The sequence below is a fragment of the Lutjanus erythropterus genome, chromosome 5 (genome assembly GCF_056507025.1).
Source record: "Lutjanus erythropterus isolate fLutEry1 chromosome 5, fLutEry1.hap2, whole genome shotgun sequence".
NCBI lineage: Eukaryota > Metazoa > Chordata > Actinopteri > Lutjaniformes > Lutjanidae > Lutjanus > Lutjanus erythropterus.
Window position 1 is genome coordinate 32014423 of NC_139321.1, and position 25987 is coordinate 32040409.

At 41.3% G+C, this 25987-nt stretch overlaps 1 protein-coding gene across 2 annotated transcripts in view; it reads right to left on the minus strand.

The window, feature by feature from the left end:
* Nucleotides 1-25987, minus strand: part of slit3 (slit homolog 3 (Drosophila)) — a 361584-nt gene that overhangs the window by 139332 nt on the left and 196265 nt on the right. The window contains exons 1-2 of one of the 2 annotated variants that reach the window (XM_084719661.1): nt 4292-4464; nt 3917-3988 (exon numbers count right to left, since the gene is read on the minus strand). Coding sequence is in view for 1 of the 2 variants with exons in the window: in XM_084719660.1 (XP_084575786.1) it covers nt 3917-3988 (72 nt within the window). In the remaining variant the exon portion in view is untranslated. Of the gene's footprint in view, nt 1-3916; nt 3989-4291; nt 4465-25987 lie in introns of those variants that run through there. The other variant, XM_084719660.1, reaches the window with a different exon arrangement.

The following is a 25987-nucleotide window of genomic DNA, read 5'->3' on the forward strand; positions in this document are numbered from 1 at the left end:
AAAAGGAAATAAAACCTTGAAAGGGAATCGGGAAAGGTTGAATCCCAGGTGGTAAAACGTGCTTTTTTTGCAGCATTTCAAATAAATCCAAACTGATATTAACACAAAAACATTAATAATTTCTTTTAAAATAAAAACATTAACATTTATCCGATTAACTGTAAAGGCTGCGAGGGTATTTTATTTCAAGCGGAATGTGGTCCACAAGGTGTATTGAACCATTTTCCACTGTATCTTCTTCTCTCTTTAATCATTCATGTGAACACATTAGGCAGCCCCAGACTGCACCAAGAACAATCACACCTACAACAGCAGGATACTCATCAGGATGCGCCTGATACTGTAGGGAATCTGTAAGCTTTCACACCACCAATACCTGGGTTCTGCTATATATTGCGCTAAAAATGCTTTTCATCTCATCCTTGAGCCCGTCATATTTTTTAAACACAAGTGATTTCAGTGAAAATAAAATTGTACATTGTGCACAAAAGTGGAGGCACTGGGTTCAATAACAAATTAGGACTTTGTTTCTGCTTTTGCCATGTTACATAAATCTGGTAAGAGAACACATGTATCCACAAAATTTGTGGAGCTCTGGTTCATATCATGTTCTTAGCACAGATTTTAAAGCTGTTTACATAATGGTCTCTGGTTTTAATGGTCTGTCTACCACATTGTTGCTGGGTACAGTAGATCTTTATGTGATAATGAGACAGATTTCCTCCAGAAGCAGCCAATTAGAGTTCTAGTCTTTATTTGGGCTGCCTAACTGAAGAAAAAAAAAAAAACTTGACTACTGTCATAAAAACCATGAGAATCAACATATTCCTGTTTCTGCTCAAATGTCAACTTCAAGACTGTTTTAGTGTTATAAGTCTGTTCTTGTCTCCCTATGGACCTCAGCCATGTCCACTTAATGATCAACAGGCATTTAGCTCTGTGATCTGTGACTGGGGACAGACAGACTAGAGGTTATGACAGCACTGTCAGCCTTCTCTTCTTTTTCTGCTTTTGTTCTTTCAGCCCGGGATCACGGAAAAGTGTTAATTGCAATAGCAAGGTGAGGTCAGGGTGTATAGGTGGGTCAAACACACTTTTATGTAAGAGACTGTCCATTTCCCATGTGAAACCCTTACTCAGTATTGACTGATTTCAGGAAATACAGTGCAAACTGCTTATATGGATTAAAAAGATTGGGATAGAATCATTCTGATACAAATGAAATGACATTATATGGGGGGAAAAAATTAAACTTCAGTAATTTTATTAGTTTTTTACTTCTTTACTTTATTTTTTCTTTACTTGTTAATGGTAACCCATCTGTTGCTGCGTACACGTTGAAATCAAGATGGAGAAAATGAACCAATTTTCTCTCAATGGAAAATGTCTCCTTTTGCAGCTTTTGCAGCAGCTAATCTACAGTAAGTTACATTTCAGACACAGTACTGTATTATAATCTCTTTGAAATGTAGTGATTTTATTTGTACAGTAATTTAAAAAGTGTGTGAAACAGTTGTACTGCATTTTTAAACAGTCAGGGCCTAACCGGTAGTTTTAGTGCTTAACGAAGCCTGTTCTCATTCCCAACTTGTCACATACCACTGTTTTGTCACTTCCTCTCGGCGATTTGGATGGTACCCGTTGGCACCTGTATGAGATGCACCAGGCTTTATAGTATAAAGAGGGAGAATGTCTGCATAAAGTCTGGGGTGGACGGCGCAAACACACAAATTTCGCCCAGGAAAGCAGCGTTCCTATCTCATGTGAAAACCCAAACGTTAATGTTACATGCGTAATGCGATTTTCATCTTGTGAGTCTCCTCAGTGACGTCACATGACGTACAAATGTAATGTAGTTAATGTAACCCTAAACACGGTGTTATCCTGAGCTACCCAAACTGTGAGCATCTCACGTTAATCACTTGTTGAAAGAGACTTTCAACACGGTTTGGGTCGGGTGAAACCTGAGGTTGTTCGACGTCCTCCTGGACCCAGATTCTTCACATATATATTATAATTCTATGAAACAGAAATACTGTTTTCATACATTGTATTTTTGCTGCTCTCTTCTGTACATGTGGCATCTATTGCATGTCTGTCCGTCCTGGGAGGGAGATCCCTCCTCTGTGGCTTCCCCTTAACTTTCTTCCAATTTTTTCCATTATTAAAAGTTTTTGGGGGTGGAATTTTTCCTTACTCTTTTGAGGGTCTATAGGACAGGAGGTGTCGTACATTGTCCAGATTGAAAAGCCCCCTGAGGCAAAATGTGATTTCTGATATTGGGTTATACAAACATAATTTGAGTTGACTTGACTTTTTCATACAGCCGCTAAAGGGTACACCTTGTGCACCTGTATGAGATGCTGAGGGACGGTGACTGAACATTGCTATGTGATGACTTGGGATGCTAAACCTTTGGTCCCTACACCTAACCAGGTAGTTTCAGAGCCTGTGACTGTCACCTGTAATATTTTACAGCAAGCTTTATTTTAAAAGAAATTATTGCTAATTTGACCACGAAATAAGAACGGATGTAATTTTCATTTCTAGGTGAGGCAAAACATGACACTGACACATATTGTCTAATGGACCAGTGGGTCTGTTACATGCCTTGGCGTGATGCTGGGTTGGTTCCTTCCAATCATCTTGTCCTCCCCTGTGGTGTCTCGATGTCTTGTCTCATAACCTCGCTCTGTCTGTCTTTGTCTATGTGCTTCTCCTTGTCTTTCTCTTTGTCCCTGCCTCATTTGCTTTACAGTTTTACCCTCTAATAAACATTCAGCACCAATACCACTAACCTTTTCACCTCTCAGCACCATACAGCAGAATATGAATACATTGCCAACAACCCTGCAGGCAAATGAACCAATGCTGGTGCCAACCAAAGGAAAAAACCTGATTTGTTAACTTATTTCCAGCTCATTCTTTCTACAAGATAAAACTCCATAACCTTTACAGATTTTAGCCCAACACACAACGCAGCACAACATCCGCTTGTGTGAGAGCAAATGCCCACCATGGACACACACATATTTGTGTACAACGATGCACACCAGCACACACATACAAGTGTGGGGAAAGTAGACACCTTTCCCAACACCAGCCAGAATTGAACAGTCGCCAGTCACACCTCTGAGCATAGTGACAAATGAGCAGCTCTAAAAATGTGGACAGATCAGTCGCACAAACTTGCACACACACTCACACACAGAGAAAACTCAGACACGCACAGCTGGAGGCAAACACACAAGAGCATCAACATATTCCCGTTTGCAGAGGGAATCACCCACACGCACTAACACACACACACATGGTGCAGAGACAGCGCAGGTGGCTGCTACACTCTTTTCCTCACTCTTTGTGTGTGTGTGTGTGTGTGTGTGTGTGTGTCGGCGTATTGTAAGTCAAGGACGACACATTTGCCCGTGAATGAACAGGTTCGCTTCATCCTTTCAAGCAATGCACTCAAACACTGAGACATGCACCTCAGCTCTCACGGACAAGATAATTCACACACAGAAACATGTAAAGAACTACATTTTCTCAACAAAACCATCTTTAAGTTAAAGCTCTTGACGACACTGAACACACAGAGCAGATGATAGATAAAAAGATGAGACAGAAAAGTAGATGAAGGGGAAAGAACAAGGAATGACATGTAAGTCTGAGAGGAGAGGAAGACGCAAATTTTTACATGAAAGGATGAAGAAACTGAATAAGACAAAGCTGATAACGAGAGGAGGAGAGAGCGGGACGGGTCCCTGCTTCACAGACAACACATGAAACAGCGGAGAGGGGAGACGAAGAGGGGATGAGAGCAGCAGCAGCAGGAGGAGGAGGAGGAAGAGGATGAGAAGGAGGAGGAGGAGGAGGAGAGAGATGGAGGAGCCGGAGTGAGAGGTTTTTCTCTACTTACAGAATCTCCAAATCGCGCAGCGCTCGGAAAGCTCCATCTTCGATGCAGCTGATGTGGTTGCTGTCCAGTTGCCTGCACCGTGCACACACACATATACACACACAGACAGGGACAAACACACACAGATGAGAGGGAGAGATGGGAGAGAGTCAGGCGCAAGTATGCAAGCTCCGCTCAGCTGGGGGAGGGACTAACAAAAGACAGGTTCCGTGAATGAGTGTGTGGGGGTGTGTGTGTGTGAGGTGATACCCCAGTAAGTGAGCTTAAGGTAGACACCGGCGTCACACACTCAGATTCACACACACACACACTCACACAAGCACTCTAGGGAGTCCAGACGATACAGCACACACCAGCTAAGGTTAAGTCTCTCACCTCGGCGCTGATATGGCCAGCCCTGAGGAGAGGAGGAGAGGAAAAGGAGAGTGCGAGAGAAGAGACCAGTGCGCTGAAGTGGCCTGCCTGGCGTCAGCCTATCACCTCCCTCCCCTGCTGCATGCCCGGCGCACACTGGCCACCGGGAGAGAGAGGGAAGAGAGAGGTAGACACAGTGAAGAAGAGAGGGAGCGAGCTGTAGCTACTAAAGCCCACCCTGCTTGTCTGTTCTGTAAATATTAATTGCATTTTCTCCTCTTCCACCCTCCTCCTCCTCCTCCTTCTTTCCCCTCCTCCCCATGTCCTCTTTTATTCTTTTTTTTCCCCTCTCTGTAGTGAAAGAGGGAGTAATTTCATTACATTAGGCCAGCCAATCCATTAAGGGCCTTTTACCGGCTCTGTCACTGAAACAATTTCATTAAAAGGAAAGCCTCCGTAAATCAACCTACAGTCACGACTCTGCCTCTCTTTCCCGTCCTCCTTCCTTCCTCTCTCCATCTCCAACCCCCCCCAATCTCCTCCCCGGTTCCCTCGCTCGACGCGTCGTCCACCGAACTCCTAGATGCACCCTGTACCCCACCGTCATCCATCCTTTGCTTTTACTTTAATTTGTTCGGCTCTAGGTATTCAACCCCCACCCAACCCACCCGCCGCCAACCATCCTTCCATCCATGAACCCAACAACCCCGGAACCTCCACTCCCTCCCTCCCACCCTCCCATCCATCCATCCCTCTGTCTCCTCTCCTCCCCCTCTCTTCTTCTTGTTCTTCTTCTGCGGAGGAGCTGATGGATGGACTGTAGATGGAAGGATACAAAAGGGCAGACGCTCAAAAGTATTGGTTTTTTTTTAAGTTAACCAGGAAGGATGAGTGGCATTTAGACTGTTACACACACACACTCAGACAGGTGGATACACACACAGACAGTCGTGCTTCCATCACTTCAGACAACATTACATAGGGTCTCATGCAAAAACATTTTCGTTTTCTTATCCAAACTTTCTCTTACTTTTTTTCATGCAATGGCCTCATACAAATGAGCCACAACAGATTCGGCAAGTGCTCATAATTTCAGATAATTGTGTAAATGATCCACCTGCGCTTATTTGCATGCACGTGTATGAAACTTGTAAATTAACATAATTAACACCCCAATAATACCATATATGTAGGGCTGGGTATCAGTACTCAGTACCCTTAGCCGTGGAATCAGTAGGATTTGTCTGAGCTGTTGGTATCAGGACGTCAAATATCAACGTTTTGGGTTAGTGAAATATCCCAAGCACAGCAAAAAAATGAGGGCAGAGGGTCACTGCAGATAGAGCCACCACCACACACTTATAGTTGTTCATCACTTATGAGATTGAAAGGGATTATGTAATATGAATTCAACCCTTTTTGCACCCAGATTTAGAAAAAGTATGTGCATGGTTTTGCAACCAAAACGTTTTAAAGTGCAGCTTTATTACATGCCTGTGGTGTCTGATAAAAATAAAATGGGAAAAGATTATTTCAAGAAAAATTGTGAATATGACTAACATGATGAAGCACCTAATAAAGCATTAAGAAAACTTCACTGTGTTTCTGCACTGTGTAAAAAAAGTTTTGAATAGAGTACTCTATTGGTATTACTACCAATACTACTATATCACTTTCAGGATACTGGTATTTGTACCGGTATTGACACCCACCCCCCTCCTGTTCACGCTGTAAACTCATGACTGCAGCCCCCAACATGGAGGGAACTCTATTGTAAAGTCCACAGATGGCACCACCATCATCAGCCGATGTGTGGGACCCAGGACAGGAAAACTGTACAGCGGATCATCAAAACCACCCAGAACATCACTGGATACCAAAGATACTAAAAGGATACTTGGAGATACTATAGGGTACACCCTGAAATGTATCTCTTTTTTTTAAATTAAATTGCCTCCTAATCCTTCCACATATGCTATAACTGGACTGAATACCCGACCTGAACACCTTGAGGCTTTACGCTTCCCGACACCGATAATAGCCAAGAACTTAATAATTTACCCCTAGACAGCAACCGGCCTCTCTGTTCCCTGATCCATGTGGCTAACTATATTAGACTCATGGGGCTGGCACTAGGCCTACCAAAATTGCACCATGCCCAGACTGGGCTGAATCTGGGGTACCAACCCGTTTCTCCCACTTTGGGGGAGCAGGCTCATCCAGGTCAGCCACCAAGCCATTCAAACATATTCTTAGATATGTACTATATACCCATATGATCTTCTTTGATTTCATGGTAAACTATGTGGCCGACCTAGTCTGACCAAGTTGGTACCTGACACTGTCCCACCCAGGTGGCAGCCAAAAACTACCCTTAGACAACACTTTGCCCGTCTGCTCCCTGGAGTCACCTGCAAAGTGGTCATGTGATTACCAAAAGGACACCATGCTTGGATTTGCTTGCATAGTGCAGAGGGCGGGATTTGAACCCCAGCCTCCCACACAGGGAGGCAGGTCCATCCAAGTGAACCACCAGGTGGTGATGGGGAACAGTTACTAATAACACTCATTCCTCACTCTCACCCCCAGAAACTGTTCCTCCAACCCATCCCATCCCTGCCCTACCCCACTCCCCCACAGGATGTCCAAATCTGTAGGGCAATGCAGCAGAATCAGAGAGAGATCCCTGAACAGAAAAACACTAACCCAACCCTAACCTTGACTTAAACTTAAACTTACCCTCATCATTTTCATTACAGGGACTTTTGTCCCAATAAGGACGGCGAGTCCCCACAATGTGACTGTGTAACCTGATGTCCCTGCAGCATTAATAACACTCATGCACAAATACATGGAGGAAAAGACGTAATTAAACACAGTCAAAAAAAAAAAACACTGACACACAGACACTCTTACAGAAACACACACCCAGACGAACACATGTAATCATCAAGGTCCACAAACACCCTCATAGACACATACACACACACACACACACACACACACACAGAATGGCTAGTTACTCTCCAGACACTAGAAGATAAAAGCATATCACTCCACCTTAATCTTCTTCTCCTTGTCCCCTTCCCCATCTCATCTCTCTTCCTCTAGATCCCTCCATCCCTAATCCTTTTTTTCTTTGACTTTTTTCTTCTATACCCCCTCATTTCCCAGCATCCATCTCCTCCATTTTTCATGTTCTCTCCCGTCTCTCCATTCATAATCCATTTTTTTCTCCTCTAGTGCCCTCTCGTCTGCTCTCATCTGTGATTCCCCTTCACCTTTTCTCCTCTCACACCCCATCTATCCATCGCTAATCCATTTCTTCTCCCTGTTTTCTTTTATCAACGTTTTAAATCTCCTTTTCTTCTTCTCTACATAGCCCTGGTGTCTGTTGGCACAGCGCGGCACCTGTTATATCAGTCATGTCAGCTTTTAACCCTGAGGATGGTGGTTTCCCAAAGCAGGAGCTGGGTTGCCTCTGTAGGACGACAGAAATTACATCAGGGCTTCAGGAGCAACTTATTCTTTGGTTTATTTTTATATGTGCATGTTTGTGTCAGTGTATGGTGGGAACAAAATCTGAGGTAAGTCCTCAGAGTGTCTGAAAAATGTATTTGCTAGAGTACACCTCAAGTGCACTTCAATATGTAGCTGCATTTAAAAAAAAAACGGCAGGTCACAGAAAGACACTATTGCAGTGACTTCAGATATGATAAATGAAAAATAGACATTAAAAGGTTTACTGTACATCAGTGCCAGGAAAAATCCCTGTGTTCTGGCAAGTTAATTGGCCTGAAGCGTGAAGCCAGAGTTAAAATGTTAAATGAAATAAGAAAATCAAAGAGGAAACAACACAAGGCAGCTGCAGTCCCTCAGCACTATAGATTGTCAGCCCCCTGCCTGCTTTTAGCCTGATGATATGATCTCTCTCTGCCATCACACATGATTAGTTGCATGCACATCAACACAACAAGCCCAGGAGGAAAGTGCTGCTAAACGCTGTAAAATCGCAGATATTTTCACACGTGAGGGACATGGTTGGTGTTAAAAACATACTTGCAGGGCCGATCTCAGCATGTCATATCACAACTACCTGTTGATTCTAAGTTTTTCATAACTTAATTATGCCACACTCTTAATTACGTTATGCTCTTTTCTGTCAGGTGGATGTATCTGTAGTTACTCAGCGCCACCAGAGTTTCATGATGATAAACACACATCTAGTCAGAGCTCAGAGGTTATGTCACAAACACACCAAAAATCCACAAAAATTATACTGTATATGGGGCAATTAATATTTATTTCTGTTGCCTAAATTATGGAAATTAGGGTTGAGCTAATGGGCGATGCTCTATCATTGTAACAACTGACCTTTGTATTTGAGGTAGTGTGTCTCCTCAGAGTTGCTGCAAGGCAGGAGTTGTCGGTGAGAGAGAAAATATAAAGGAGCCGTTGCTGCTGGTCACTGCACTAATGTTACCCTCCATGTCCCGTTAATTATTTTCTAATTAAAACTGACCAGTTAGGAGAGGCCAAGACGCTCAATGTTTCTTTTCTGCAAGCAGCTCTATCTTTTACACAAACTGCGGCTGTGGTCATGCAAGGTCGCAACTGACGGAGAAGAGGGACTATTGGTGAAAATAGGTGAATTAGAGAAATAAAATGTTATTAACGTTAATGATAATGATTGTTTCTAAGCACATATACATATTTTTCCCCCCCACACCTCTGCACAATCCTAACTGCTGCAAGACCCCAAACAACAAGGCCTCTGATATTTTTTTTTACTGTGGATATCGTCATATGTCAATTTGGTAGACATCGCACAACCTTAATGAAAATGCAGCTCACTGACTCAAACACAAAACATGTTTGAATGACCTTAGATTCCCAGCCTAAATCATTATTCTGGTCCACCCACGCTTAACATTGAGGAATGTTACTTGCCTGGGAACCAGACAAATCTGAAAACTTTTCTTTGCTCTGGCAAATCCTCCTGCTCCCCCTCCCGTTCAGACAGATGTCTAACCGACCTGGAACCATTTATCTAATATATAATTCTAAATATCTATTGGTAAATTTTAATTTACCAACCAGGCCCTGCTGGGCTCACTACATCACACATTTTGTTCTGACTGGTTGGTCTATGCAGTTAAGTGCGGAAGCATTTTGGTCTGCATCCGTTGATAATCACCATTGGAGATTGAAAATTAACTGAGAGGTGTGGCGGCCCCGGAGCCTGGGCCCTTCATACTGTGTGAATGTGTTTGTGTGTTGTTTAGGTCTGAGGTCGGGTGAAGCCAAGGGGCCATTAGAGTAGCTGGGGACACCTGGCCAGTGTTCCCAAACTACCTAAGCCCACCGACCCAGATGCCAGTACCGGTTCATTCACCAAGCCCTGCTCCACTTTATCTTTGCATTGCCTTATTTTCTTTCACACTGACACCTTAGACCACGTATTAGCCATTAAACTCATGCATCTCCTGTCTTTGTTGTAACAAATTAGGAGCTCAACTTGTATTTGACCCTGGGACCTATCACACCCCCAATTTGTTATGACCAGCTCACAGGCCGTAACGAGGAAGGGAGATGCAGACTGAATATAGCAATAGCAGGCTGAAATATATTAAAGCAAAAATAACTGCTATGAGATGTGGAGGTTAATAAGTGAGATGGCTAATGTGTGGTGCATGTTCTTAGAGTGAAACAAATGAAGGCCTAAGACTAATTTAAATTTGTGAACTGGTCTGGTGATGTCAGGCTACATCATTATCTTATCGTGTTCAGGTCCCTCTTATCTGATCACTTGATCCTCCTTTAACTAGCACTACTACAATTTGTAAATCAAACCAAATTGAAAAACGACATATACATTTAGACAATACCTGGAAAAGCAGCTATAAAGCCAAAATGCTGTAACTGTCTTTATTTGATCAACATAGTCTTATTTTGAAATTTCCTCAAGGCAGCTCTGATGTGCACAACAGGGTCATAGTAGAGCAAGCACGTTTTTTCGTGTGTTTCTACCAGATATTGACCAACTGCTGGTGGTTAGCGGCTGGCAGGAGTTCAGTTTGGACTCAAGACAGTAAACACCAAACAACTCAGTGCCCACAGGCCAGGTTTGGCTCCCTACATAATTATTTTCGGCCCTCCAAAGGCTTCCAGAGACTGATGAAATGTTTTGATCTGCTTTGATGCAATCCAATTATATTTTAGAGGTGATTTAGGGATAAGTTGTTTACAGTCTTGATATGATTAATTGAGCACGACTGGTAAAGATTGCTTGGATTGCCAATGTGTAGCACTAAACAAGTGTTCTGTTTGATATAAAAAAAATTATCTGATTGGGTTGTGTGCTCTTGTTAAAAGCCATGTTTTTAATCAAAGTATTTTTTTTCTTTTCCTGCTACTTGTTGGAAGAAGAGGAGCTGTGAGTGTGAGCATCTGTTAAATGACTGGACTCTAAAATACAGTGAGTCTGGGGATCATACCAACATATGGCTGTGCCATGTTTGTGTTTTATGTAATTAAAAAGCATGTTTTTTTTTTAGGAAAAGCAAACTGGCACACAGCCTGATTAGCCATATGGAGACACATGGTACTGCCAAAGTTGACTACACTTATTAAAGCCACTATTTTTTGTCCTGCTCTTTTTTGTAACACTGAAGGTTAAGGTTGAGCTATTCTAGAGAACAAAGATCTCTATCAAGGCTTGGCTTATTTAATCCATCCATGTCATTCTGTTCATCCAAGCAGTATTGTCCAGTAATCAGTAATTACCTATCAAACCATCTGACAATTCTGCTATTCACAATGTACATTCAGAGATGATGTTCATTGCCAATGTGGGTTGGAGTGGTGAATTAGTGTGTAGCACATAACATTTTCTTGCATGAAAATGTTCACATCTTGCAACTGACCCATCTTAAGTCTTGCCAATTCTCACTTTGTGTTCCAACAGTTGAGCAAGACTGGTACCCAGTGGAAACTTCCTGCAATGTTAAGGCTAATCTATGTTGAAAAGAAAATCAGTTTTTAAGATGGTCAAGTAATGTTGCTGGAGGACCCATAAAAGCAACATACTTAACAAACATCTTAAGTTAGCTAACCTCAGCAAAACAACAGTTGTTCATGACCTCTCCCTGACCTTTACCAAGTGTTTCAGTTGCCTATCCTTTACTGTACTTTAACCATAGTGCATTTTGGCATAACTGTGGTATTTTGCTAACCTTGAGGAAATATTGCAGCAAGCAAGAATTTCAAAAATGTTAAAACCAGACATAAAAAAATGTCACTGAACACATGAGCTGGAGGTTTTGCAGAGTCTTTCAGTATCAGTATTCCTGTCTGGCACTAGTCGTATTGAGATGTGAGACTGTCCTCCTCTTAACAACAGCACTGATAGGGAAAAAAAATGCTAAAAATGACCCCTGTTCTTGCTAAAAAAAAAATAGTGGTTCTCCACTCTAAGTTGTCAAAACCCAAAACCGCTGAGGAAAGAGTTTGGGAAGACTGGTTGGGTGTCACATCCTGTCTTCTACCAACAATCACTGTTAGTGTGGGAGCTTCCCCTAACCTCAGAGGGCCTAAAATTTAACCACGCCTAAACTTGGCAGATCAGAAAATACTCGTATGCTGAACTTTTGTTTTTGGTTGTACGGGTCGTTTCAGAAGGTACTGACAAACTACCTTTTTGGTTGTTCATAAAATAAATCACTGGATTACAAACTGAAAATTGAGGGGGCCAAATCTCTACTAATCTGCCTCCATTGTCTCACCATGTCAGCAGTGACTCATAACTTCTTGATGTGAGGACGGGGGATTCCCACCACTCTGAAGACAAGGACGGTGAGACAAGTGATCAAATGTCTTGAACTCTGCTGGATTGTGTTATGATAATTTTGAGAAGATATTACCACTGTGCCCCAGAAACCTCACATCTGTAATTTTCCAAGAATTGAGAATAACTGGTGAATTCACATTGGCGGCCATGTACTTCATCTTCCATCCTCATCCACAGTAAACGATTCCATCATCTCTGATAAGATTGGATTCCTCTGACAGCTTTGTTCACCAAGCACTGATTAGCACTGACATGATTGGTATCAATCTAGGATGAGGGTGTACTTTGCGTGTCTGTGTTAGTGTGTGTGCTCTCTACATTTGTTGCATTCATAGTTCTTGTGTGTGTGTGTCTGTGTGCGTCTGTGTGTGCTTTTATGTTTTCAGATGTTTGTTAAAGGGGATAGAACGGGGGTCCAGAATTTAATTTCCCTTCATATAATTAGTTAGTGTGTTTAATCATGTCTATCATAAGGCCTATTGGCAGACTGATTCAATGCTTCCCTCTGCTACCATCTGGAGCAGAGGGAAGCACACACACACACACACACACACACACACACACACACACACACACACACACAGCAACCCTGCCGCTCCATGAAGACATCAGTGAGCAACCACTACTGACTGAGTAATTAATGACAGGACAGAGGAAGAGAAGGAAGACACGCTAACTACTTTCTATCCAATAAATATCAACAAATAATGACTCATCCTTTTTTAAAATGAATACAAATAGCACACTTTTTCAAAATGGAAATGACAAAAAATGTCTCCCATTTGCCTGATGCAGAACATTTTTGTTGATAAAGAAATTACACAATGAACAGTGATGGAGACACATTGAATAAATAATGAATGGGCTTTGCTGTGTCTCCTTTTACTACTTCAGTAGATCACTTTGTATGTTTTGGTCAAATGCAGGCTTTGTGAAGTAAATGACAAAAGAAATAACTTGCAAATTCTTGCAAGCTTGTTTAAATCTGACTTTCATCTTCATGAGAACAAATTTAACACAACAAAAGTCGGCATTATCGGCAGGAGGACATCATTTGTCTCGTCAGTAATCACTGCCACTACAAAACATGAATACATCTGATAATGTGAGATCACTGTGGCTAAAGAAACAGTATGTAACAACTGCACATCCTAAAACGAGTACTGCAGTCCAAATAGTGAGTTGAAGCCATAGACAGTATATTAAATAGTTTGAGATCCTATTTCATACATGATCTACAGTTGAAGCGAGTTGTTCCCCCTGAAGCTCAGGCAGGATGCAGGCCTGCAAGATGAGTGCAACATTTGTGATTTGACAATAACAGGCGAGGATGAGTCCTTCACTGTATGTTGATCAGCTGTTTATAACTGTCAGTTGTCTATCAATATAAAGCAAAAAACTCTTTATTCTGAAAATAAAAGCACACTTCTCTGAAAATACACACTCTGGAGTTTGGGTTCAAGAGATTGCCTGAATCTGCCTGCCAGACTCCATTAACATTTTGCTCAGTTTAACAACTGTAGCGTTGTTGTCAGAGAAGTGTGTATTTCAACGCAGCATATTTCCTTAATCTCTAAAGACATATCAGGGTCATTTTATGGTTTTCTCCTTTAAGGCTTGGTTATGTTTAGGCACACAAAGGGAAGATCGTGGTTTGGGTTAGAGTTAGGTTTGGCTAATTGCTGCAGATTGGGCTAATTGGTAACTCTATTGGTGTGAATGTGAGTGTGAAACGTTGTTTGTCTCCATGCGTTAGTGCTTTGACGGACTGTCAACCTGTCTAAAGTGTACACCACCTCTCGCCCAGTGTCAGCTGGGATCAGCCCCAGCCCCCACGACCCTCCAAACTAAAAGATAAGTGGTTAAAGATACCACATGGGTCCATCCATTTCGATGTCTTCCCTTCCCTCTTTGCCACTCCACAACGACATCCCAGCTCGAGGGTTTCGTCACTTGAATGTAAACACATTTTGAGGACAGAAATGACTGATGCTGTTGTTGTTCTCAGGAGGACAGTGTCGAAAAACACTTGGTGACCAAAACGTCCCTTAAAATATTCATCATTCCTGCACATTTGCATAAACTTTGAATCTGCGCAGATTTCAATGTCAGCTAGTAAGATCTCTTACCATCTTCCATTTTCTGTCTGTCAAGTGAGCCTATCGCTTTGTCACTTGTCATTAGATAGAAACATACCAGGAAAGATGAGGGTGAGATGGGCAAACAGAGAAAGGAGAAAGGAAAAAGCAGAACTGGTGAAAGGATCCAAAGAAAAGGTACAGGTGAATGATGGGGAAAACATAAAAAGACCACCTAATGAAGGATACGACACATGAAACAAGACACTGAGTAAAGTGAGATTCGAGAAATGAAAGAAATATAAAAGAAGTGGGGGTCCGCTGGAGAGAGGAAAACAAAGGACCAAAAGAGTAGTAGAGGAGGAGGAGGTCGGAGGTTGTGAAAAAGCTAAAAGTAAAGACTTGAGAATATAATGATTTAGATGGAAGGAAAAAGTAAAAGACTGAAGAACACAGGAGAGGTGAGGGTTGAGGGGTCGTAAGAGGATTAAAGATGTGAGAATGTGTGAACAATAAAGGGCTGATTAGAGGACTCACTTTGTCTCTCTCTTCCTCTAGCTCTTAACAGTCCTTTAAAACCTTTCTGTTTGCTTTTATACGTCTCTTCACCTCTCCCTGTCTCCTCTGGTTCTTTTTACTATGAAAAATTACATTATGAAACTAACGCATTTGTGTATTATGTGAGACAAGCATGGGCTGCTCGCGCTGCTGCGTTGTGGCTTCATCTCAAGATCAAATGTTGGGAAAACCTTTAGTACTACTGATGTCGGATTAATGCAGAGTGGATTGACATCAGCAAAGTAGGACTGAACAATTAATCAAAAGGTTATCAAAATCACTGTATGGTCTACTGCAATTTTCAAATATTTGTTGAAGGCGAAATGTGTGTCAAAATGCCATTTTATATTAAATATTGTGGTGCTGCAGAAGTGTCCTGGCCAACACATTACTCTGCACATTACTGCAAAAAACACATTTGTTTAAACCAGATCCCTGACAAAAATAACACAACAATGAAAATGGGAATAATGATGTGAAAATTCTGGCAAATCATATTGCAATTGCAATATCAATGAAAATAATTACAATTAGATGTTTCTTCAAAATCATTAAGCCCAACTGCAAAGGATGCTCCTGCATGTGTCCAGCAGTAACTGATGATTTGTACAGTACATGGCAGGCTATGACTTGCAAATGATGAGTTTGCTTTTAGTGATAGTCAAGGGTACAGGAAGGTATGTCATGTTTTTCACATAATTATGTCCAGCTAATCCACCTCTGTTCCAAACTGAGATTGGTTCATGCTGTCAAGGACACCAAATGGCTTTCCACCCTGAGTCTCTTTTGCATACCGAATTAGACAAACTGAAAAAAAAACTTAGATTTGATTGAAGTGGATTTCACATTTTTATAACTCTGTTAGAAAGAGGAAAGTGAAAAGAGATGGGAACACATTTGCCTAATGTTAAAGTTCAAGTCAAACCTGGCAACCCTGAACAACTCTACAATCTAATTGAATACTCCGTGGGAAAACATGCAGAAGAAGTATTTCTGTCTCTCGCTAAAACTTTTTACAACACTTTCACGTAGGGCTCTCACAATAACTGAAATACCTACTAAGTACATAAATGAACAGTTCAAAAACATGTACAAGCAATAACAAGGCCAGCAACAGTTCAAGCTAATAGACTGACCAAACTTGGAAACAGTAAATTTTGCCATGTTTCATGTTGTTTTAGGGTTTACTTTGTCAGACAATCTGTTGAACTTGGTATTAGCATGTTGAGTGGATAATGTGACTACTACCATGGGCAGGGCCATGTTGAACTGCTGCTAAAGTTAGCTCAGCTGTGCGTGTGTGTGTGTGTGAGTGTGTGTGTGTGTGTGTGTTACTGTTGCATGTACTGTTGAATTTACTTGATACACATGCTCTAGAGGTATTGATGAAGCCATGTGTGGAAAAGAAATGGTCAAACTGCAGGAATTCATTTGCTTGCCAGCGTAGTGTCACCATGGCTAGCGCCCACCAGCTAGCTTACTTGGACCATAAGGAAAGTAAGCACTTGAGGTGACATCCACACATGACATTACGCTTAGTTATTTTACCAAGTGAAACTGCATAAATACTAACAAAAAAAGGTGCTAATCCCACATATTCCACTGTTGAACCAGCCTAAATCACCATAGGGGAGATTCCCTCACTGCAACAGCTCCACTTTGAAGGCTGTAGATTCCTGAATATGTGTTTTAACTTAATTTTACATGAAGACTGGATCACAAATCCTAACACTGTGATAAAGAATGTGACTGTTAGGAGACTGCTGTCTAGGTAAATATGCTGCAATTCAGACAGAAGCTATTGACATTTTCTCCCTCCTGTCTTGGCTGGTCACGACCTTTAATGAATTAGCCACATCCTGCCATTTAAAGAAGAACTTAGGGGGTTGGTGAAATGATGGGAATCTGAGTAAACAGTTTCCGGAAGCTGGCTACTGTGTCTTCTGTCTTCTTCCACATTATATCTCTGGTGCAAGTCATGGTACGCTTTCGCTGGGAAGAAATGACATGAATGTGTGTGCATTATCACTCCTGCTGTCACCTTCATTTACAGATCAAAATGAAACAAATTATTAATCTTTTTCTAGATTTTCAAACACTCTCACTACATATATTCCTGGCTCCTCTAGTCATCTTTTGTTGGAACTGTGGTAAACATAAAAACAACTGAAGGCAAATATCTGCAATGACAGAGACACACAGCGGCGCAGGTCAGAAACTTGTGTGTGTGCGTGTGCACGCAGCCGACACAATGTTCTCACCTCTCTCTAAGGCGCTGTAGTCATAATTCAAACAAACGGCCATCCTGCACTGCATTGTGGGTAGGGAAGCGTGAAGCGTGGAGGCGTTTTACGAGGGAGAAGAGAAAGGAGAGGATGACAGGAAGGAGAAAGGTAAAGAAGTAAAGCCACGGGGCGGGTTCTTTTTTGTTCTTACTCCGATGCACTGTATGGTTGTATTGTTTGAAGAAATTACATATTACATTCTTCCAAAGCACCTGAAGGTACCGTGAGTGTGTAGATGTCGAGCATGGGTGGACCCAGTGGGGAAAATGAATTAAATTCTATCACAATAAAAAAGTGGGTAAGAGAGCGAGAAGGCAGGCAGATGGAAAACAAGGTACAATATGAGGACGTGATGGCTGCAGAAGATAAAAAAAAACGTGTCTGTGTGGGCACTGAGGTGTAATGTGAGGGCATATGAAACAGCTCTACCTTATCTGATGCATCCATGCTTCCCTGTAATCCAACTACAGCTTTATGCCTCCCAGCACAAGTGAGTCACATATGTTGTGATTTAAGCATGACTATGACACACGTATAGTATCTGCGGTCGATCAAATTTATCTCTGCCTCTCTGTCTCTCCTCACTGGAAACAGACATCTTTCAGCAGCTACCTCCTAAATATTCTTCTATAACCTTTAGATACACGATGGATCGTATTCTACTGCTGTTGTTGGCTACTTGTTTGGGACACAGGTTGGGTGGGGTTTAGTGTATCGGGCTGGTTGAAAAGATGCAAAAAGAAAAATCTAATTATTTATAATACACTTTCCTCTGACTGTGAAAACTGTTCTGTATGCCAGAAGGGGACCAAATCAAGGCCACAGAATTGGGTAGGAATAGTAGGGACATGTCCTTAGCAATAACTGACCCTCTGCTAAGCACTGCCCTCCTGTAGTTACTGTTGCTACACCTGCCAAACTTTCCACTCCTGCACTGCATTTATGCAGTTTACAGTGACAACGGTGGCAGATTTAACATCGAAACTGGGAGTAATTGTTGAAATATGAGGTCTTTGAATCCTTAGAGACATAAACAAAAGCAGCTTCGCAATTCTTGCTGACGCCGGTGGATTTTGTTGGTTAAAATAATGCCTCACAAGCAGATTTCATTTCAAGTGTAGATGGTTGGTGTAAGCTAGTGCTAACACTTCGTGTCGACTGAGAAATCCGTCTCCAGCTGACATTTTAATGGTAACATCTGACACGTTCTGAAACAAGAACCCTGTGAACATGCAAATGTCTAGGTACTTGACAGCTGTGTACATGATACAACGTTAATGCTAAAAGGCCAAGGCTAAAGCTAGAATACGCCTCAGCAAACATTGGTGAAAAAACAGCAGGTATATCTACATGATAGATGACAGAAATACACTCATTAACGTGGGAAAAGGAAGCACTGCAACTCAATTATTGCAGTGGACTTTGAGACTGGTTACCCAGCCAGACCATGATTGCGGAAGACAGCCGGGATAAGAGCTAAGCTAATGTGTTAGTTAGCTGGACATGTTAATGTTTGCAGATGATTTTAGAGCAGATGAAGACACAGTTTAATCCATTCACCACATGTGTGCTCTTGTGTTTCATGTTTTTGAGAGATGACAAAAGACGTCCCAGTCCAGACTCATGAAACGCAGAGTATCACTCTTCTCAGAGCCTCCTGCACACCGCACAATTTCTTTCAAAAGTAACTGAATTACTTTACTTATTACTTTACTAATTACCTTTCCAGTAACTGAATCAAATCATTACTAGGGAAAGTAACTTTTGCTCCAACTGGGACATGCAGTATTTGTTGTCCCCACCAACAGCTGTATGAAATATCCGCCCTCAGACTGAATATGTCAGCAAATGTTTGCAAGTGCCATTTGAACCTAGTGTATGTTGTGTTGACAGATGGCACTATGCTGACAGCTCAAAGACGGTGAGGGGTGTGTCATTTTCAACATAACACCTGTAAAATTCACATTTTCAGTGATGAATCTTTTATTAGATTTTTATCTGTATGCAAATATATTTAGCATTTTTACATTGCATTTATGTGTGTGAATTAATTGTTTGTCATGATGTTATGCTGTTATGTTTGTAAGCCAGCTTGTCTCAATTTGTCTTGAATTGCCCCCCGAGGGATGAATTAAATTTTAATTGAACTGAATAAACAAGGTTTTTGCAATACATGAAACAAAACAATGCTGTGACTTGTTTATATATTTTTTTACTTTAATGAACCTTCCAATGTCCTTGGAAAAATATCACACGGGGGCCAAATGTTATTGTTGAACATTCTTCACATGGTTGAGTTAACTCTAGCTAACTCCACTTGGCGGTGAGGACTTTTAAATGGCAAATTTTAAAAATATCCTATCTTTGAAACGATCCACAGAATGAACAAACAGGCCTGCCTTAGAACAGAGTCCTGTTCAATTAATGTTTTTTCATTATTAGCATGCAGCCTAATAGCTGGGGTGATAGTGGTTGTGCTGCACTGCATGAAGTGTCAACACAGGCTGAGAAAAACCAACTAACTAATGTGAGGCATGCAACATGCTGCATCTGCATTCACACGCAGATATCTGTTTATACTCTCCAATTTCTTTCTTACATCTCAAGTTGCTAATGAGACTCGATGTCTGGCGCATGGAGCACATAAAGTAAATAAAATACAACCTAAAAGAACAGACAATAAATAAATAAAATAAAACAGATAAGCTGCATCCTAGAGCTGCAAAGACCTCAGAGGTGGTAGATGCCAAAAAAGCCACGTTGTTGGACATTCACTGGTGTGGTTAACATGACAACTTTCCCGACAAGCCCAGGCAAGACAAGACATGACCAGACAAGACATGATCAGACAAGATTAAATTAGAGAAAATTGGATTAGATAAGATTAGATACCATAAGATAAGCATCCAGAATATGACACATAGATAAAACTATAAAACAGAGCGCATCACAGGAATTTGGGCGCAGCAATTTCTATCCACTCTAACTCTACATTTACCTTTATGATCTGTAGTTTGACTGACAGGTTGAGTTTAGGGGAATGACAGGACCAGCAGTCAGCACAATGTATAGGGGAGTACACACAAACACCTACGCACAGATGTATGGCATATACCTGTCTCCTTAGGTTAGCAGGAGCCTACAGTAATCGTATTTGCCAGCTTCTTGGCAGTTTCAGCAAAGCAGTCAATCTGATAGGAGGGTCGAAAGGGTCCACATGGATGTGTGTATGCATGTGTGTGTGTGTGTGAAAGAAGTGCAATAAATAGCATACGATGCTATGCTAGCCACTGGGCAGCATGAAAGGGAACAGCCAAGAGAGATGGAGATAGAGACCCTGCCCTCTGACAAACAGAGAGAGTGAGACAGATGAGAAAGTGAGAGGGAGAGATGGAGAGAGACAAAGTGAGAGGCAGAGAGAGAGACATACGAGGAAATCGATGCTGTGTCCACCAGGGACAGAATGTCATGACGTTTTTTTTACTCTGTGGTATAATGGAGGGCTGGAGCCTTTTTACTGCAGGAGTCACCTTGTCTAATGGAGGGAGGGATGGGGGAGGGAGGTGCGAAAAAGAAAAGAGAGAGAAATATTAAAGTAGAATATGTAGGATTAGTCAGTTGCTGTTTGTAAATGCACCAGAAGGATGGTTGAGTCTCATTTCTGGACGTCAAACACTGATGTTTTGGGTTGATAAATTGTGCCGAACACAGCAAAGTAAGACGGTACAGGCGGGATCTCAGTGGATGCAGGCCACACCTCTGGTAGGTCTTAGGTGATAATTGAGAGGAATTATTTTTGCATGAGTCTATGCATAGTTTTCTGGGAAAATCAAATGCTATTTTGCCTTTAAGGAAATGGACCAAGTTAGGGGTGAGAGAATTTAAGGGAGGGGATGATTAATTTAAAACTAATACAAAAAAATAAAAACTGGGTCAGGTACCTGTGGGTGTTCACTGCGTAACCCGCAAAAACATTGTGTAAAATAAATCTTTAATAATAATAAATTCACTGGGGCAGGAAGCGAGGAAGTGAGAACAGTATTATAGCACATACAAAACAATGTTATGTTTTTTTCCCACAAGAAATCAGAAATTAAAATGTAATACAGTAATGTCAAGTCTACTCAGCTGGCAGGATCTTAGTGTCAAAGCCTATGACATAACCTTTGATTCCTGCACATCCTGCCAAACAAAAGAACATCACTATATGATCTGACAGCGATGTAGGCTAGGCAATAGCTTAAACTGACATAAAAGTAAAAATAGCCAGTGGATGATACTACATTGTGAACATTAGATAGCCAAAGGCTAAACTGGACATTTAGGAGGATTCTGATGCGCTCTAAGACAGTGAGAATAACGTCATCAGTGCCTTTGCTGCTTGTAAAAAGTTTCAAAAGTATTAGTTTTTGATAGCTTCAAGCTAGGCTAGTCATCACTATGGAAACATGTAGTGTGCTGCAGTAGTACTGTGCCAAGTAAGAACACCAGGGAGACAAGTGAGTGACTGTATGTGTGTTTAATCATGGGTGCGAGTGTGGGTCAGCTTTGAGGGTTCTGGTGCAGGCGGGAACATGTTTGAAAAATTGTATCCATCTATCTATCTATCTATCTATCTATCTATCTATCTATCTATCTATCTATCTATGAGGAGGGAGTGGGAATGGAGGGATGGTGAAAAAGGAGGGAGGAGTGGGGGAAAGATGGAGAGTACATATGGAGTGAACAATACAGGGTGGGATGGATGGAGAGGAGAGGAGACAGGAAAGAAAGAGGGATTTAAGAAAAAGAGAGAGAAGGAGGGAAAACAAAAGACTGACAGATGATGGGAGAGACAAGAAGACGAACAATAGATGAAGGGAGAGTGAAATCACTAGGAGGATCAAGATATGATGAAAGGAAGATGAAGGGAGGGAGCAAGAGGTGATGGAAGGTGAAGGAGGAGAGGTAAAGTTATGCAATTTGAGGAGGAGGAAGAAAGCGTAAGATAGACGCGGTGACAAGAGGAGTAACTAGAGAAAGGAAGATGAGAGGAGGAGGAGGAAGAAGTGACCCATCTTTAGATGTCTGAGTCACTCCTAATTTTGGCAGAAAAAAAAAGTAAAATGATTCACTTTGTAGGTCAAAGCAATTTAGCGCAAAACATTTTAACGGGGGAAGAGACAATTTTACCGTCAAATTTGATTGATATGACTTTATAGCTTTGGCAGAAAGTGAAGATGTTAGAAGAGAGTCTGGTATTAAAAAGCTAGGGGCAGGGTGCAGCATTTTAGAGTGGAACATATCCAATGTGAAAAGTCTGGAAACGCATATAAAATTTCATCTGCTGTACATCGGAGCTGCTCTGTGGGAGAGCCATAGGAGACTGTGGTTATACTGGGTGGCTTTCAGGTGTAAATGCGTGTAAATGTATGAATGTGATGCATGGAAATACCAAGAAGAGCTTTCATGCTCAGCAAACCTTCCTTGGATAAACACAGATTAAAGACATTAAAGGGATAGTTTAAAATATATGAAATGGGGTTGCATGATGGTCAGTGTCTTACCTATCTTACCTACAGTAGATACCAATGCAGAATAGAGATTTGCTGGTCTTGATTGGTATGTGTTATTGTGCAACTTGGGTGTTTTAAAAGGTAAGACAGGATTCGCCAAAGTTACACAATAACACCAACAACCTAACCAATCAGTGCAGCTTTTGTTTACAGCCCTGCAAGGCTAAACTAATGTTTTTGCCAAAGAAGTCTGGTGGCTTCAGAGGAGGCTGTTTCGGTGCTTTGGCAAGGTAAAGCAGTGGAAATATTTGAAATATAATGTACTCTTGAACTGATTTTGATTCAGCCAGACTTTTTTCAGGTAGCTAAACTTTTTGATAGGGTAGGTGATTTTGTGTGAAACCACTCAGTGAACTAAATGCCTCGTCTCGCACAATATACATCACCAACACCAACATCGCTGTCCCTTGCAACTTTATCTTACCTGAAGTGTAAGACGTGGCAAACGTTAGCTTTCGAGGGGAGAAAGTCATGAAGAAACTGTCCACTGTAGCTAATACACTGACTATAGATAAGAGCCTCATACAACCCCACTTCAAATAATCCAGACTATCCCTTTAATATCAACATGCAAGGTGCTGTAACATTTACATTACTAAGATGAGATTTGCTCTATAGTTGGTTGTTTTCTGACACTGAACTTTAGATGGTTGTGAAATACTTGAGTGAATCTGAGGTGAAAGAGGTAAGGTGGTGCGTGGCGTTTAGCTTGGATTGTGTCCGATGTGAGACGGGAGAGTGGATTAGATGATCAGAGGCCAACCTGAACTCAAAGGTTTGGAACCCAGCCATGAGAACTGACACTCACTCACTTACATACACACACAAACACCCTCACACACACACACAGCAGTACAGAGCACCGAGTACAGGCACTTTCGGGTCCATTTAACTTAAGAGTAATAATCTCCTGTGGACTTTGGCGGCCATATTGAACTTACATCACACTTGGGAGAGGAAACTAACCAGAAGAGCACATTTGCCTGTCGCCTAACTGTGAATTACTGATTTGTAGCAAAATGCATATTAATCAATTCACAGATTGCCCAATGAAAAGGCGCTGGAAACACATAGATCTTCACAGTTCAAGGACACTAAACTCTACATTTTAAGGTGATGTATTTGGCTGATCGTACGGATGTGCTGGAAGTAAATTCAAGCAGTTGCTGTAATTGTCTGTGTGTGCTTTCTAAGCTTAGCTAATCAGTGTTTTTACAAGTGGGGTGAAATATTGTGATGACTGTGCCAACCCAAACCTGGGCCCAGTTCTCTGTTGGTGAGAATCTATGTGAAGTCATTACTTTTTGTTGAGAAAACACAGTTTGATGTACGCTTGGGAGGTGCAAGATAACATAAAACCTCAGTGGAAAAAGAGCAACTGAACTACTTTCTAAAGTAACTTAATCATAGTTACAAACACGACTACTAAGCGTGGATGCCAAATAGCAGAACTCTGATGAATATTTTTTTGTAGTTGGGGAAACAATCTCACCACACGGTTTAATAAGTAGCTGCTCTGGAGCTTTTGATAATCACCAGCAGATAGCAGCAGTTATTTCACAGCTTTGCTAAATACTCGATTCTGATTGGTCAATTACAGCATTCTACGGTCTGTTATTTCTCTATTCACATAAAAAGTGATGAATTTTCTCTTGCATTCCATCGTATTAAAATGTGATCTGTATCAAGACAAGTTATCCAAGTAAAGAAAAACACATGTCGATGCAAAATGTTAATGCTACGTGAGCCGAATGTAATCAGATCTGCCCAACCACATCTACAGGTAGTCTGGCTTGCGTTATGTTTGGATCTTAAACTGGTGCAAAGAAAGAAAATCATTTCACCACTAGTTCTTTTTCTGTAGCTGTTCTGGAACTTTTGGCACACTGGAATGAAATAAATGATGTTTTATTTTCATCTATCGCTCCTCCAGAGGATAAATATGACAGATACAGGAGGAATGCAATCAATTATGACCCCTCTTTGCATCAGTGATTGCAGTGATGATTGATTTACTTCTAAGTTAAAATCTTTTTTGTAAACTTCTTATCTTATTTTATGTGAATGCCCACACATGGAATTTGTTAAAAAAAAACTGCTCAATCTGTATATTAAGATCACAATCACGCCCTTACTCTCTGATTCCCTCTCTATTTTTCTTTCCATCTCATTTAGCCAAAGAATATTGTTTGTTTTTCTCTGTCAGTCAACAGCTCTGGTAGTGAAATAAGGCTTGGGGAGCATCCAGAAGGATGGGTTATTATCTTTTTGCATCTTGTAGTTATTATACTCTGCTCTGTTTTTCTTTCCTATTCTCCATTCCTTCCCTCTGTCATGTCAGTCATGGCTGATAAAACACAACAGCAAACTTTAATTTACACAGAAAGGATTTGTTGAGCAAATCTGTTTGCTTTTTTTTCAGCTTTATATTGTCCCGTTGTGTAACAAACCTGAACCATCCTACACAACCACAATCTGCTCCTGGTCACTGTACTCTAAAACTATGTTACTGTGTTCTGTTTTCTTTGCTTCTACACTATCTAACTCGGTATCGAACTCCCTCACAGTGAGGACATTGTTTACCCCCAAGAGTCTGTCTAGCAGTTTCCTATGCAGCATCAGGCCGGATTGATCAGCCGTTATTGATGAGAGGCATTGATCTGGGAGCGTATTGATCACACTATTGGTGATTAGGACATCATGAATAAATGACAGGGGGTTATTGAATGCTTGACGTGAGGACAAAACCTCTCCGGACAGAAAGAGAGGAGAGAGAGAGATTGGGGGGGGGGGGGGGGGGGGGAGTGGGAAAAGCAGAGTAGAGAAGTAGAGAAGAAGGTGCGAGGAGAAAAAGGGCAGAATGCTAAATAAATGGGGGAGGTGCAGGGAAAATGGAAATAACTGACACATTATGAGGAACTGGAAAATATATCAAGGGGTTTCACTTGTAAGAGAAAATAAAGCACTTTCAAGCTCAGTTTTCATGCCATATCAAGGAATCACAGATTTCCTCCAATTCTTTGGGATAAAATCCAAATTGTGAACATAATACAGGTTAAAAGATACAGAATCAGTAGCAGTTTTCATAAACACACGATAAAGATGTCAAATACAGACAGTTTGAGTTGGTCGCAAGTGTTCTGAGCACAGCCACATAATGAGAAAAAAGGAAATCCACGTAAAGGAGTCTACACATTATTTTTTGCATATTATGCCTTTAAATTCATGTATTATCACTACAGTTTCCCCCTTTTTGATAGCTTTGATTTTGGACTGACAATAAGGGGCCGTCCAGATGTTTTGTCATTTGCATGCAAAAATGATCATTAATTTCAATACATGACGAGCAAAACCGAAAGCAATACTATCAAAGGGTGCATTTGTTGCAAAGC